At 45.0% G+C, this 15,315-nt stretch overlaps 1 protein-coding gene across 1 annotated transcript; it reads right to left on the bottom strand.

The window, feature by feature from the left end:
• Nucleotides 1-3,391: 3,391 nt before the first annotated feature.
• gdf5 (growth differentiation factor 5) lies at nucleotides 3,392-11,590 on the bottom strand. Its single transcript, XM_005740888.2, has 2 exons — nucleotides 11,085-11,590; nucleotides 3,392-4,909 (listed from the first exon to the last, which is right to left on the bottom strand). Exons 1-2 carry the CDS (start codon nucleotides 11,572-11,574, stop codon nucleotides 3,960-3,962), a joined length of 1,440 nt encoding a protein of 479 aa, XP_005740945.1. The 5' UTR covers nucleotides 11,575-11,590; the 3' UTR covers nucleotides 3,392-3,959.
• Nucleotides 11,591-15,315: the final 3,725 nt, after the last annotated feature.

Here is a 15,315-nt window from a genome sequence, read left to right as displayed (position 1 = left end):
AAGAGACAAAAACTTCATTTAGAAACATTAATATTAGCAGTATTGAGACAGATGTATGTAACATGAGTGGTATAAGTATTCTGTGAATCTACTCTCAAAAGTCCAGTTGTTGTTTTAAAAGAGAAGTTGCCGTTGCTTGGGTGGAGTTTTTTAGGTGGGTCTCTGGGTGGGAAAAAATAAACACAGTGAATATCTCTTATCTGCAAACACCATTTGTTACACGAAGCCAAAATTAGCCCTGTCAGGTCTGAGTGGACGGGTTCCTTCCCACATCTGAAAAGAATGAGCTGATTGTTAACCGGCACACAAATCAGACGCGCCATAAATCAAAGAACAAACTGAATTTTCATCAAGTCAAAGCTGCAGTAAACCAGAGGTATTATGCATTTCATAATAAGGAAAACCACTCGGGGCATGTGCATCAAACTCGAGGCCCATCTCTCATTACAGGTTCTCGGTACGTTTGGCCTGCTGTGAAGCATCCTGTGTACACACCAAACCAAACATCCATCCATTTTCTGCAGCCTATCCGGTCGTGGGGACAACAGTTTAACCAGACACCAGACTCCTTCTCCACAGCCACCTCCCACATCTCTTCTGTGGGAACATTGACGAGTTCCCGAGCTAGTCTAGACTTTGACTGAGTGTCCTGGGTGTGCCCCAAGCTTCCTGCTGCTAGGACATGCCCAAAACACCTCATACAGAGGCATCCAGAAAGCACCCTGATACTGGAGACTGGTTGTGGAACACGAGCTGTGCCCGGCGATAAAGCTTGGGCTGTTTTCCCACCTGAGAGCTGACGCTCCATGTCCCAGTAAGCAGCTCCAACAGTCTGGGAACGTTTTAGGTGACACCCATGAGACCTTAATGACTCACACGATGGTAGGCTGGATGACCTGTGCACCGCAGAGTCACATGTAGATTTCCTTTACACCTGTTAAGAATGATGAGAGACTTATTTATGCTTAATAGGCTGTGTAACATTCGTGATGAGTTCCAAAAACCTTGATTTGGCTCCATAAAGATAAAAATTGTTTGTTTTGGTCAAAGATTGCTTAAAAATGTCTCCTTTGATTGATGTTAGATGAGTTGGAGCTCACAGACTTCCTGTTTAACTCTTGACATGTTGCTCATTTCCCCGTGCAGCTCAACACATGCTAAACAAGCACAGGTTCAGGAATATGGGATCATAGCATATATAAGATGAGTTATAAGATGTCCATTTGGATATCCCAAACAGGTAAAATTATAAATAAGGAAGCAGACGCAAAGCCAGACCTAATGTAAAGGCGGTTATTATCAAGACTCAGCAGCTGCTGCAACGTCGGAACAAGTGCTTTCTGGACTAAATGAGCTCCTGTTGGGGTTAAAACACAAACTGAACAGCCCTAATATTCTCAGGTTCCAGTCCCACTGAGCCTCTCTCTGCCTCCACCTCCTCAGTTCAGTATTTTGGGGATGGGGGTGGGGGTCATACCACTGGCATGCCTCAGCTTTGATTAAAGGAAATGCTTACATCAGTCCTTCTCCAAGAGAAACAAGCCATCCGCTCAGCACAGATGGTTTTATCCAATAGCTCGCAAGCTTCACGGGCAGGCAGGCAGACAGGTGTGCTCGCTGCTGACGGTAGGAGGCACACGCACACACGTTACTGCTGTTGCGTGCGTTCTGCAGCAACACCATAGATGCAGTCATCTCTACAGCTTCACACATTGTCAGGTTTTCCTCAGAGTCTGCGCTTTCTCGAGTAATCGGAGGAGGCAGAGAGAGAGATTATGAAACCACCAGACCAGGACGTGAACATGTTCAAGGCCCGTTATAACGCACGTCTCCCTCACTGACTCTGAACAACAAAGAACTGATAGTTTCTAAAAGTCTGATTTAACAATTAGGAGAAGCTGAGAGTGATACTTTCTTTTCTACCGTTTATTGTGAGGAAATGAGAAAATCTACAATATTAAATATATTAAATAAATATATGACAGTATATGGTTGTATGATATATTTTGAGCATGCACAACCAGAAGAAGAACCTGGGGCAGACACAGACTCCTGAGAGTCCCATTGGAAATGCTGGAGCAGAGCAGCTCTGGGGATCTCTGCAAACTCTCTAGTATCCACAGCCCAGGCTCAGAGCAGCAGCTGAGGGTGGATGGACGGATGCTAAATGGACTGGTTCTTCATACCTCGCGCCTTATTCACAGCCATTCTTACAAGTGGTTTCTTCCATGCTTAGGTGCTTCACATCACTCCGATGGATCCTTGGTTTAGGATATTTGGCATGCAGGCATCTATTCACCAACCTTCCAATCAGATGACCTTCTCTACCTCGTGAGCTGCAGGCACCCGGGATGGATAAATGCAGTGATGCATTTACAAGTGAGCTGACAGAGTTTCTTAAGCTTATCTGGATCTAGTTACTTGTAACTGTTGTGTTGTAAGTCTGCTCAGGCTGTTCGTTTGTTTTATGACTTACATAATAATAATTGGTCAAACTGGTTCTTCCTCAAGTGGCGATGAAACTCTTGAGGCTTTCTCCAAAACCAGTCAGTCCCCACAAACGCCAGTATGAACCCCCTCCAAGGTCATCAGCTGACCTTAACCCTGTGCAAACAGAGCTGTCTTTTTTGAACTGGTCTCCTGAGTTTTGACAGTTAGCACCTATGATAGCCCCTCTGGGGTTTAAAAAGATGCTGCTTTAAAGCAGAAACAAAGATGTTTACAGCGTGCTACAGAAATAATTTTGGTAACTGAAGTCCCTGAACTGGATCTTTGGACCAGTTTGTGCTGTTAGTCAGTTTTGGAGTAAGGTACATGTCGGAGTGATGCAATTATCTCTGTGGTTAGCCAGATCGTCTGAGACGTCTGTGCTCCAGTTTTATCTGATCTTATCTTATTTTATGGGGCTTAGTGCTAACTTACTGATATATGTACAATTTATTAATGCAGCTGATAATTCACAGCCAGCTCCGGCTCCAGAGGAAAAATGCTGACACTGAGATTTCAAAACGTGGAGTCCACAGCCCAGTGGGTTACATCACAGAGGCTTCGACCATCTTTTATATGTAGTCACCCAGATGATGAATTCAGCGCCTGCAAATCTACTTGCAGAGTCTATAATAAAGAGATGGAGCTGGAAATGAGCAGAACAGGTCCCCTTTAATAGGCACAAAGTTAAAAAACCTAACTCCTCGTAATTTTAACTAGACCTTTGCAACAGTTTATCAAGCCAGCCAAGTAAAACACTCATGTTCCACATCAAACAGTCATTCCTGGGTTAAATTGTAAATTTGGCAGCTGTAAATCTCACAAATTCCTCCGATAGTTTAGTCTGCAGATCCTCGAGGGGGTGGGGGGCAGAGGTTTTCACTGATAGGAGTTTGGAGCTCAGTCAATTAGACATTTTTTTATTGAACACAAGTTTATGCAGCTTTCCCAAATTTGGAGCAGGTCAGATGAGCACTTCATCCCTGGCTCGTATTTATACATCAGAAATTCTTGACATGCTTTACAAAAAGGTCTTGGATAAGGCATACAAATGACTTCATCAGATAAGTGCTGGAAAAGAGCATTTTTAAGTATAACACTTCATTTTTCCAAAGCATTTTAAACTCTTTACAACAATCAGCAACTTGATACAAATCTAAGAAGAAGGAAAAAGTCCGTACGAAACAGTCCAAACGAGTCTTTCTTCATCGGGTCGTGTTTCCATTATTTGGATTGTATTGGATGCGTATTGCTCATCACTACCAACATCAACATTACACAGTGAGTGGGCGTTTCAGAGCATCACCTCCGTGAGTTTATCTTCATCTGTTTAGTCTTAAATAGTCTCTGGTATGCATTCTTGTAAGCCCACTTGAGTGTGAGGAGTAATGTGCGTTGCATAGCAGTGAGCCTGAAATCCCAACTCCAGTTTTAGCTCTGAATATAATATTGAAAAGTCTTTGCTGTGTCTGCTACCTGCACCCGCACGACTCCACCACCATGTCCTCGTATTGCTTGTAGACGACGTTATTGGCCGAGTCGATGTAGAGGATGCTGATCGGGCTGAGCCGTGTCGGGACGCAGCAAGTGGGCGGCGTTGACTCCGGGTCCATGGAGTTAATCAGGGTTTGTATGATAGCGTGGTTGGTCGGCTCCAGGTGTGAGCGGATGGGAAAATCGCAGGCGCCGTCGCAGTGATAGGCGTCGTACTCCAGCGGCGCGATGATCCAGTCGTCCCAGCCCATCTCCTTGAAGTTGACGTGGAGCCGTCTCCGGTGGCAGCGCAGCCTGGCCTTCACTGTCTGGTGCTGGGATATGGACTGTGGCAGGGACTGCTGCACGGGTTTTTTGACTCCCCTCGCAGCAGGTGCCCGTCTCATCCGTCGCTGGGTGAACAGGTACTCGTAGACTGTTTTGTTGTCGTGGCCGGACCGCGCTTTGATCTCTTTGTAAAAAAGGTCACGCTTCTTGCTTTTCCCAAATGCCAAGAAGAACGCTTTTTCCTTGTTGGTCCTGCCGTGTCGAGCGAATCCCAGAGCGCGAAGGTCCATGGGGCGACCGCCTCCGTGCTCCAGCGCTTCCAGTTCAAAGCACAGCTCCTGGGAATGCTGGCCTTTCTGGGTTTTGAAGCCCCTGAACACCTTCCAAACGTCAAACACTTCCCATGTGCTGCTGAACAGATCCTCTACGGCCTTCATCTGGACAAGAACGGCCTTTTGTTTGCCTGAAGCGCAGGTGTGCAGCCTTAGGAGCGGTGACGGGACTCCTCCTCCTTCTCCTCCTCTGTAGCCTATCAAGACTCTGCGAGGGTCAGGCAGGCGCTTCCTCAGGATGTGTAGCTCGGCCCCCAGGAGCCCATCCCGTTCCAGAGAGCTGATGTTGAAAAGATACCTCTGCCGTCGCAGCTGGGGCCCACGTTCATCTGTGATTAGAGACGGAAGCGCAGGTAAATATTCACCGACAGGCAAAAAGAAAAGTAGTGTAACAAACTTTTCTAACACAACACAGCAAGTAAGGACCGTTGAGTAAATGAATGTAATGTGAGCCCCAGAGAGCCATCAGCTGAAGGCCACCCGTCAGGTCATGAAATACACTGACAGGTCCATACACTTCCATAACTGACTCTTTCTTTCTTTTTTGACTAAATCTCCCTACTTGAAATCTTCATTGAACCCATTTTAATAATCCAGATATTGTCTGATCTCAGATTTTGAAATATAAAGAAATACTGTACTTTCCTTCAGTGCTGCTCCCCATCACAGACTATAGACTTTTATTCATGACCCTTTTTATCATCACAATCTTGGTATTGAGCTGTGAGTCTGACTGTGAAACCAAGTGATGCTGAAGACTCACTGGACAGGGATTTGTGATTGGCATGTATTTAGCCGAGCTGGAGCCTAACCTGGATAAACATCCTTTCTCTTAGAATGACCATAATGTAGAAAATAAGTGTGCTCTTCTGCATTGGCTCTGCTGTTATTCTTTTATACTGTTTACATTTTCCCTCCAGGTAAAAATGGACCTAATAGTTTTTCTGGATCTTACTGATCTGTTTTATAAAAACATTAGTATTGTTTATATTTTTATTACCCTTTAAAAAAGGAAAGAACAGCATTCTTGACTTTATTTTGGGATTTCTTTTATTTTTGAAGACATCTCAGACTAAAACATCGTAATGGCTGCCAAGAGCGAAAATGTGAAGTGAACTACAGTTCCTCAAATATCCATTGATTCAAAGGTTTATCAATAACATCAAATGGTAAAATGTCCAACTTAACAACAAATATTTTTATATCCTGTTACAATTCAAATGGTTTTGGTTTCCATTTGCTTCCACTTATCCTTTTCAGGGTCGCGGGGGCGCTGGAGCCTATCCCAGCTGTCACCCTGGACAGGTCGCCAGTCTGTCACAGGGCTAACACAGAGACTGACAACCATTCGCACTCACACGTCAGACTCTTGCTTCTTTTTGTTCAACGGGCCAGTGTTTGAAATCTTGGTGTAATATTTATTTTATTCTGGGCTTCAACTTGCTCTCATTCCTGTTTCTTTCATTTCAGACACATTTCTAAATTGCAACATATGGTTTCCTCTGCTGACCTGGAAAAACACATTCCTGCATTTGTGTCATCGTGTTTAGATTAATCCCTGTTTACTATCTTGGGCAAAGCATCTCTTTGCAATACGAAATGCTGCTGCCAGATTATCACCCCTATTTTGTGCTCCTTATCTGGCTCCAAATAGATTTTAGGATTGGTTTTAAAATGTTTGTATTAGCATTTAGCACTAAACAGCTAGGCATATGTAGCTTCTTACAAAATACACCATCTTTGTTCACAGGCTCTCTGAAACACCCTAACCAATAAATTTTCCATATTTAATGATGTTACTCAGACTGTATGGATGTAATGTAGCAATACAGACACCTGTTAATTAGTGCTATAGATGCAGTTTGCTAACAAAGGGCTACCAACAGCTGGCAACTGAGCTCTCTACCTTCTGGTCCAAATATGGTAACTCGTTGCTTTAAATAAATAAATCAATAAAAACATGGTGGTAGCCAAAATGTAAATGTTGAAGCTTCAAACCACAGATGCAAAAACTGGTGAATGAAGTCAGTTGCCATATCTACAATAAACTACTGCAGGCATTATGAAGGAAATCGACATAAATAATAAGAATGAGCATCCAAAGACTCGTGTTTAGAGTAACACTTTATGGTTTACTTTATATTAATTGTCCTCAAATTAAAGTAATGTCCTCACGGGTAAGTGAAAAGCTTTAAGTCCCCATAACATATGTAAAACAAGTATACACACTCATGCTGTGTGCACAGCATCAGAAAGCATGAACTGAATGGTGTAGATGGTTTTCTGTTGTTGTCAGTGAGGGAAACTGTAAACTTCCCTATCCAATGAAACCCAGCAGATACATGTGTTTTAAATTCTCTGTGAGGACCCAGGTCGGCTAATATATTCCCATGATCTGAGCCTAATTTATCCCTGATCAACCCTGAACCCTGAAACGAATTCTGAACCTTCAAACAGACCTCTGAACTACTGTCCTCATGTTCCACACATGTCCTCACTTCAAAGGTCAGAGAAATCACTCCGGTCCTCGCAAAGTTAGCTGTGCATATGCACACAAACTGCTTACATGTTCTCACAGCACCCCCTCCTGCTGTCCAGGACTTTATCATGCATTGAAAAGTACATTAGAACCAGGCCGGGAGACCGCAACGCTCTGTAAACAGGCCTGTTATTGTGGACCTGCAGCTATTCACAGCAGACAGACAGCAAACACACACACACACACTCCTCTTTGGACAGTCTGATTAAAGCTGAGAGGAATTTGGTTTCACAAACTCTCACGCACTTGTAAATCAGCGAGGATAAATAATGTTGGAGGGATGCAGAGCTCTCAGGTGTGGTCTTTATCACTTCAGAACGCTCAGAAAATCAGTCTTTCAGGAGCGGCTTGGAACAGATTATTGTGTATGTAAATGCAGAACACACAAGATTAAATGTTTGGCTTCTTCACTCTGACTTCATCCCTCTACTAACAGCTCTCAGGATGTCCAGTGGGGGCGGGGCTTTAAAATAGCTGACAGAAGGGCAGCGAGCAGCAGCAGAGCTCTCAGGTGAGATGTCTGGCTTTGGCCCTTTGTCATCCAGTGAAAACGTATTTATATTATATTACTTATTACTTATTACTTATTACTTATTTATATTACTGTGCCAAAACAAGACTATCCAAAATTTACAAGATCAAACCAACCTCCTGAAACCAAACATCTCTGCTTTGCTTCTGAAAGGAGCTTTTTCAAACTCATTTATTTATAACTCAGTAAAATTATAACTGACCAAAATTAAATAAGATTTACATTTCTTTTTGTCACATGAGCAGATATATCGAGGGCATCAAACACGTGGTCCAGGGGCCAAAACTGGTCCAGGAAAGGGTCAGAGTTGGCCGACTGGATGAGTTTATTAAAGCGTGTAAAGTACAGCGTTGTTATGGGTTACTGTTCATGGAGTAGTTTTACTCAGGAGTTAAAATTAATGGACAGTTTTATTAAGTGCTGTTATTAAGGGCTTTTAGCCTTTATCTAAGCAGGTGAGTGGAGAGTGGACAGGAACGCAGGGACAGAGCGCAGGGGAAGAGATGCAGCAAATAACCCGGGTGGATTCCACTACTGCAATAGCCTTAAAGTATGTGGGTCACCTGCTCAAACAAAGCTCCAAAACACCAATATTTAGTTAAGAAAGACTCTAAAATTCAAATGTTTTCTGATCTATAAATTGAAAACTCGACATTTCAGGCTGATCACCACTCCTAAAATTATGAAAGTAATATAACTGCAAAAAAACCTACTTTTGTCTGGAGAATGGCGCTCACTTGCACACATGGCTTCAGCTTTTTTAACATACTGGCCCAGGTGAAGAAGATTTCCCACTCTGGGGGAAAATGACCAAATCACTCCTAATCCCAGGCGGGTCACCAGAGCTGAGACAGAGAGATGGACTATTTAACTATTTGCACCAACTAACCTAACCCCACTAATTACACTTTGGGTGGTGGGAGGAAGCCAGAGTGAACTCACAGAGACACAGTGACAACATGCAAACGTCACACAGAAAGGCCCGATGGTGGAGTCGAAACCAGGTGTTCCTACCGAACTTTTAGTCGACTAATCAGGGTTTTAGCTGCTGTGCTTCACACACAGCATCATTGGAGGCCCCAGAGCAACGCCTTGCTCTAGGGCCCCTCAGGAGGTAGGTTCAGCCTTGCATGTGGCAGGAAGAAAGAAAGGAGCGGCAGCAGTAACGGAGGAATAAAGGCAGAAAAAAGGAAGCGAGTAAGAGTGAATGAAAGGATAGAAGGTAAATAACGAGCGTCGGGGTGATCAGTTCCTCGTCTCAGCATGTGGACGAAGTCAGCAGCGACTCGCTGAACAAATAAAGGCCACATTAAAAGTACATTAAGTGGTGGAAATGTAAACCTTCAGCAGCAGCAGGAACATGAAACTGCGCTCATTTAAAGACGCTTCTAAAACTGTTTTACATCGTAAAGACAACATGACACGGAGGGCTGTGAGCACTGTTTATTTACCCTCACGAGGCCGTATATATCACTGAGAGCCGACCAGATGTTAGAAACACACGGCAGCACACACACACAGACTCACAACTGCAAAGGAATAAATATGCATAAATATGTGCATACATGTGCACAGACATGTTCCAGACGTTAAAACTGCTGAAAGTTTGACAGCAAACACAAATTATTCCTCTGCTACACTACCTGCTGTTACGAAACTAATTAGTTATTGGTCTTTAGAAAAATGCTTATTAGAATGCATTTCTAATTTCATACATGTAAACTCACTCCCTTGGTCCCCACTGTTTGGTTTTCTCCCACCAAAGTACCAGATATAGACAAACATAGCTGCCATCACAGCTTGTAACCCCCTCCTGGCTGGTTACAATAAAGCCCATAAGCCCCGCCCACCGTACGCTTGCAGAGGTGACCCGAGCCAAACTGAAGCCAATCTGAGAGAGCCATTCCACTTCCTGTCAATCTCAAACTGGCTGAAATTCAAGTGTGCAGCGGAGGGTGCCCGTGAGAAAGTCCTCAATAAACAGGAGTGAAAGGAGCTAAATAATTATTTCCAGCTGTTTGTAGAAAAAAAGCCCAAGTTTTATTTTAGTTTTCACAAATCCAGCATCGATGATGTATGCGGCCTAAATTAAATCTACACTGGTGTCCTTTAGGTTTTTTTACACTGCAATTTTACAGCTGAAAATGAAACATATCTATTGGCTCAGCCGGTTCTGTCAGAAAAATCCCAGAAGAGCACCCTCCATGAACCTGGAAGTCCAGAGAGTGGGATCTTCTTTAAAAAGGTGTATGTGTAAAGATTAAAAGCTGTAATCTGGTTTGATGAAAGTAGTTGTGATACACCTGCAGGCCTCTGTTTATAACTGAAAATCAAACACTCACATTTCTGTGTTCAAATGCAGTTTAAAACCTTCCAAAATTAAATGAAGGCATCATCGCTGTTTCTGCTAAAGATCAACTTCCTTCAAATTCAAGCCAAGCTGTCTTTTTCTTGTAATACCAGTTTGCACCACAAGGTGGTTTAATGAGTCAGTGTCAGCTTTTACATAAACATACATACATAAAGGAAGACTGAAAGAAAAATAGAAAAGTGCTTCTCATTGGCTACGCCTCTCAAAAAACAGATTAAACAGCAGGTGGGTGTGGCTTCTGTGATGGGAGGACCATATAAGGATATCTAATCTTACTGACATCACACAGATCCAAATCTAGAAAAAAAATATCTAAAACTGAGAGTTCAGAGCAGCCTTAGCTTTTGGATGACTGACCTCAGTATTTAAAACATCACATTACTGCGTACTGCTGGAAGAGGAGAAAAACTAAAAGGAGAAAATTACGTCCACTTGAACTTCTCGGCTAAATCACATCTTCTGTTAGCTCTGGATGGAGCTGTTTCTTTAAGCTAAGCTAACTGGCTGTCAGAATCTGACGCCCAGTTTGTTGAACGCTCCTTCTCATCATACTCCACTCACTGCTGACCTCCTGATTTTAACGCCACAATCCTCAGCCTGTGCCCTCAGCACCACCCTCGTCTGGTGCCCCCCACACTGGTCTCCAGTCCCTTAAAGCAGCTCTCATTCTGTGGCACCTGAAGTTCCAGTGACATCCTTTTTATACTCCCCATTTTTTAATTGTTAATGAATTGTGGATGTGAGATCTGGACTTGTTGTGGATTCTAAAGTGAGACTTTAAAAGCAGCTAACAGCCCCTCTGCTCATCCTCTGGCTCCTCAGATCTCCTCTAACCTCCTGCTCCAGCTGCTTTTTTAATCCCCCAGAGTACCAGGGGCACAAACACATCATGAAGTAGCTGTCCTGCTGCCCCCACAGCGTGGACCCCCACCCACCCATCACAGCTCAGCTGGGTGTGTGTCTGCCACCATCCCTGCACTAACAGCGTGTCACTGTGTTTCTTTCATGGGACTGAAAAGTGACGTGGGAGCACGCAGAGAGGCTCGTGGGTGATGCGGTTACCTTGCCCTTTATCCACGAAGCTCGTGATGGTGTTGGCCAGGCCGGCCTCGTGCAGCGCGCTGCCGTTGACGTCACCGCTGGAGAGAGACCAGTACAGCGCGAGCATGTAGTCGTGCGGCGTCACGAGCGGCTGTTTGTGGCTCGCGGCCCCCCGCTGCGATGCCGGAGCCGGCGCGCTATGGGCTCTCTGCGGGGACGCGGTGCGCGCAGCCGCGGCCGCAACTTTTCCCAAACTTCTCCCCGATGAACCTCCACCTCCTCCACCCGCTCGTGCATGTGCGTTAATGGCAGCGGGAGCGTGCGCCTTATCGTGCGCATCCCCGCCGAGGAGCCGGGAGCGCACGGGATCCGTGCGCTCTGAGCTGGTCGCCCTGGTCGCCTCTCCTCTGATTACCGGCGGACCTGCGCGGACACGCGCCGTGGGGCCGGGATGCAGGTGAACCAGGGTCCAGCAGCTGAGCAGCAGAGACAGACGCGTCACAGCTTTCATCCTAAAGCGCGTTCGCCTCCCGCCAGGCTGTCATCGTAGCGAAGTGCAGTGAGATCACAAGGAAGCTGAAGCGGCAAAGAGCAGTAAATCCGAGTGGGTCATCCTCACGAGAAATGCACAAAAGCTGCTGCCCCCGCCTGAAACTCGCCAGAGACACGTGCCAGGCGGTGAAAGCAGAGACTGTAACGGACGTCTACAAGCAGAAGAAACAAATCCCGCACAGCTTTATTGTCCCACGCGTCATGTGTGAGGAGCATAGTGCTGGAGAGATGTACCCGGCACAGCAGAACGCAAAGCCCGGGCTGAGAGGCGCATAAACACTCCGCGGAACTGTTGGAAGTCTTGTAAGAAACTTCTTTAAATCCCCCTTTTTTTCTCTCAGAGGGAAGAATGGCGTAATGCCGCAGCCCTCCCTCTCTCCCTCTCTCCCTCTCTCTCTCTCTCCAGAGTTTGAACTCCGTCCAGTGAAAATATTTCACTCACACACCAACCTGCAGGTGCTCGAAGAACTCCTCCAGCGAACCTGAGCGCAGGAATTGGAAACGGAATTCCAGAAAACTGGTTTAATTACCGCGTGATGTCATGCTGCCCAAACTCATTTAACAGCGATATTTCTCCTCAAATCTTCCTCCCTCTTTTCCACCAATGACTCACTGAAGCTGCAACACGGAAAGGACCCCCCCCCCCCCCCCCCCCCCCCCCCCCCCACACACCCCCGTGCGCGCACACACACACACACACACACACACACACACACACACACACACACACACACACACACAGGAGGGTAATGAAAAAGTTCACATCACTGAAAAGAGCCAGAAAGCGCAGAAATAAAAATCTCCTCTCATCGGTTTGATCTGTGTTGTGTTTCTCAGCGGTACAGATTATGACACTTTTCTGTTTTGTGTCTCTTTGTTCTCATTAACAGATATTTTTATCGCTCAGCAGCATCTCTGGATGATTCTTTGCTTCACAGTTTTTATAAAGGTAAAAAAAATCCAAACTCCAACCTTCTAAACTGAAATCTGTGACATCGTTGTTGGTACATCCACCTTTCACGTTTTCAGTCGTCAGCACTGTGAGCTGCCATCCTGTCCCACTGCATACTCAGGTATCGATGCAAAACACGAAACACTTGCTTCTCATAAACCTGCTTTAAAAAGCCTTTATTCTGTCTTCCAGCAGCCACAGTCACTACTTTCACCTGTCATCTGTCAGCATCTCACACTTGTTTAGAAGACATGAAAGAAGAGTGAGACACGGGATGAAGAACAATGACATCAAATTTATTTAAACTAACATGAACAAAAACCACCACCAGTGAGGCTGTGCGCTGGTGGAGTCATGTGGAAGAAGAGCTTCAGAAGTCTGGTGACTCCACGGTCTGCTCCATCCACCATCACCCACTGCACTGTGGAAATAGACCACACAGACAAGACTATACAGACTATACAAGCAAGCAAACCATCACAAAGCTTGTGTTGGTGTTACCTATCCCAGCATGCCCTGCACCACCACAGCAACCAGCGGAAGGAGTTTACGGGTAGAGAAAAGAGACCACATGTTTGTCACCATGTCATCAGCCAGCCTTCATGACTGTAATTGTTTTACTGTCATTATCCTCTCCGTGTTTTATCAGAGCTTTCCCCACCAGGAGGCAGCGTTTTCACAGCGTGCTGGAATATCTTCAGACTTCTTCTAACTCAACTTCAGCTGATATCTTCTCACAACATGACATAAACGTTATTTATTCTCCTTCTTTTCATAGCAGACGGTGACTTTGGAAGGTTTAAAGCTATTATAAGTACAGAAATTTAAAACGAGTTCCTTCAACATAACAGATGTCCAGGCTGTGTGGACCACCACTGATGGGACAGTGGAGGGGATTAACCTGTGCCGAGGACATTGCTGAGACACCACTTTGTGCACTATGTCCACTTCCGCTGTGCCGAGCTTTGTGATTGTCATGTTTACCAGAATGGGCCTTTAGGTCACTGCAGGACATCCTGGGAATTTTGGCATACTGACTAGTGTGATCCTGGAATAATTAATAGCATACTGGTATCTGAAGTCCCTGCTAATGTCACAAATGCCTTTTGTGTCCCCTGGTGTGCAGTGCTTTAGCTTATACGTTAAGTATTTTGCATAATTATAACTGTACCTAAATCTTAAGAATTGGCCTCAGGTGATTTTATATGACCTGCAGGATGCAAATGCTTTGCCTGAATATTAGTAAATATGTCGTTTTGGGCCACAGTTAGTACCTGTCATGCTTTTAGCTTGACTGGTGTTGTGGGAATTTGTTTTTCTGTTTTTCTGTTTGCCTCTTGTACACCGTTAAACTCACTTTGTGTATTTTTTCTCCGTGTATTTCTGTCAGTAGTCTACACAGCCATCAACGACTGTACTGCATTACAGTTTTAACGTATTACATCTATTTAATTTTACTATATTATGCTGTTTAAATTACAGTTGACACACTTGTAGTTTCATATTTGACTGTTTACATTATTAAACATTAAAAGATTATAAAACCTGGAGTTTTCACACATCCATGTTGACAGTGTTTTGGTCTGCTTCTCTTCTCGGGGGACGAGGCGGTCGGTTCTGATTCTAACACTGTTTGCCAGTTTAATTTATGATGCCACGAGCAGCTCCAGCTCGGTGCCATAAATTTCGTTTCGACCAAGCTCAGGGAATAATTAGCAGCCAGGGTTCAGACCCGGAGCTCCCGGCAGTGGAGCTGGTCTCTGGTGGTTTGTAACTGGAGCTGGTTCTGGTTCTGGTGCTGTGTTTGTCTTTCCCTCTCTTTATTCTCTCTGACCTCAGCTGCTTTTCTGCCCCCCTCAGTCTCTGTGTGCGCTGATCATTGACCATGACAGATGGACAGGAGTGATCGGATGATGCTGTCGAGGATCGCACATGAACTCAAAGATGTTGGGATCGGCTCGACTGGATCTGACCGGTAACTGCGCTGTTGCACATTCAGACCTGACTCCAGGTGACAGCGCCTTAAAAACACATCACAACTGAACGTCATTAATTGCTGACCAGTGTGTTTTTACGGCATACGGTGAAGCACACGAGGCGACTGATTTGGTGCTAAGGGAATAAAATTGAACTGAACTGAATGAATGTTACAACAGTGTGTGAAGGAGCTGCAGTAATGGTTTTCTGTGTGACTTTATGGGTCGTTCATGTCGTTGTGGTAATATTTCGGCCCACACTTCTTCACAGTTCATTGAGGTTTGTGTGGATTCATTTGTGCACATCTTGCAGCATTTCTGTCTGGTTGAGGTCTGGGCTTTGACTCGACCGTTGCAGCAGCTTAATTCTTTTAATTTTCAGCCTTTCTGTTGGAGATTTGCTTCTGTGCTCAGGATCATCGTCCTGTTGTTGACCCAGTTTGGTCTGAGCTTTAGCTGCCAGACAGACGACTTCACATTTGACTCTAGAATACTTTGGTTTACAGAGGAGTTCACGGTCAACTCGATAACTGCAAGCTGCCCACGTCCTGCGGCTGCAAAATGAGCCCGCATCATCAGCCCTCCACTGCTGAGCTGACAGTTGGTCTGAGGTATTTGTGCTGACATGCTGCGTTTTGGTTTCTCCAACTGTGCTGCTGTCCACGATGGGCAAAAACCTCCACTTTGTTCTCTCCTGTCCGCAAGACATCGTTCCAGACGTCTTGCGGTTCGTTCGGATGCAGCCAAACTTGTTCTTTACAGACAGAAGAGG

Source organism: Pundamilia nyererei, unplaced genomic scaffold (assembly GCF_000239375.1).
Source record: "Pundamilia nyererei isolate P.nyererei 1_Seehausen unplaced genomic scaffold, PunNye1.0 scaffold00105, whole genome shotgun sequence".
Classification (NCBI taxonomy): domain Eukaryota; kingdom Metazoa; phylum Chordata; class Actinopteri; order Cichliformes; family Cichlidae; genus Pundamilia; species Pundamilia nyererei.
This window is presented reverse-complemented; position numbering and strand designations above follow the sequence as displayed.

Bases quoted from the DNA above. Each gene is read 5' to 3' on its own strand.
- gdf5 (XM_005740888.2), bottom strand. From the start codon at position 11,574: ATGAAAGCTGTGACGCGTCTGTCTCTGCTGCTCAGCTGCTGGACCCTG. The intron at 4,910-11,084 runs GTAACCGCATCA...CTCTAATCACAG, and splicing joins CTTCGTGGATAAAGGGCAAG to ATGAACGTGGGCCCCAGCTG.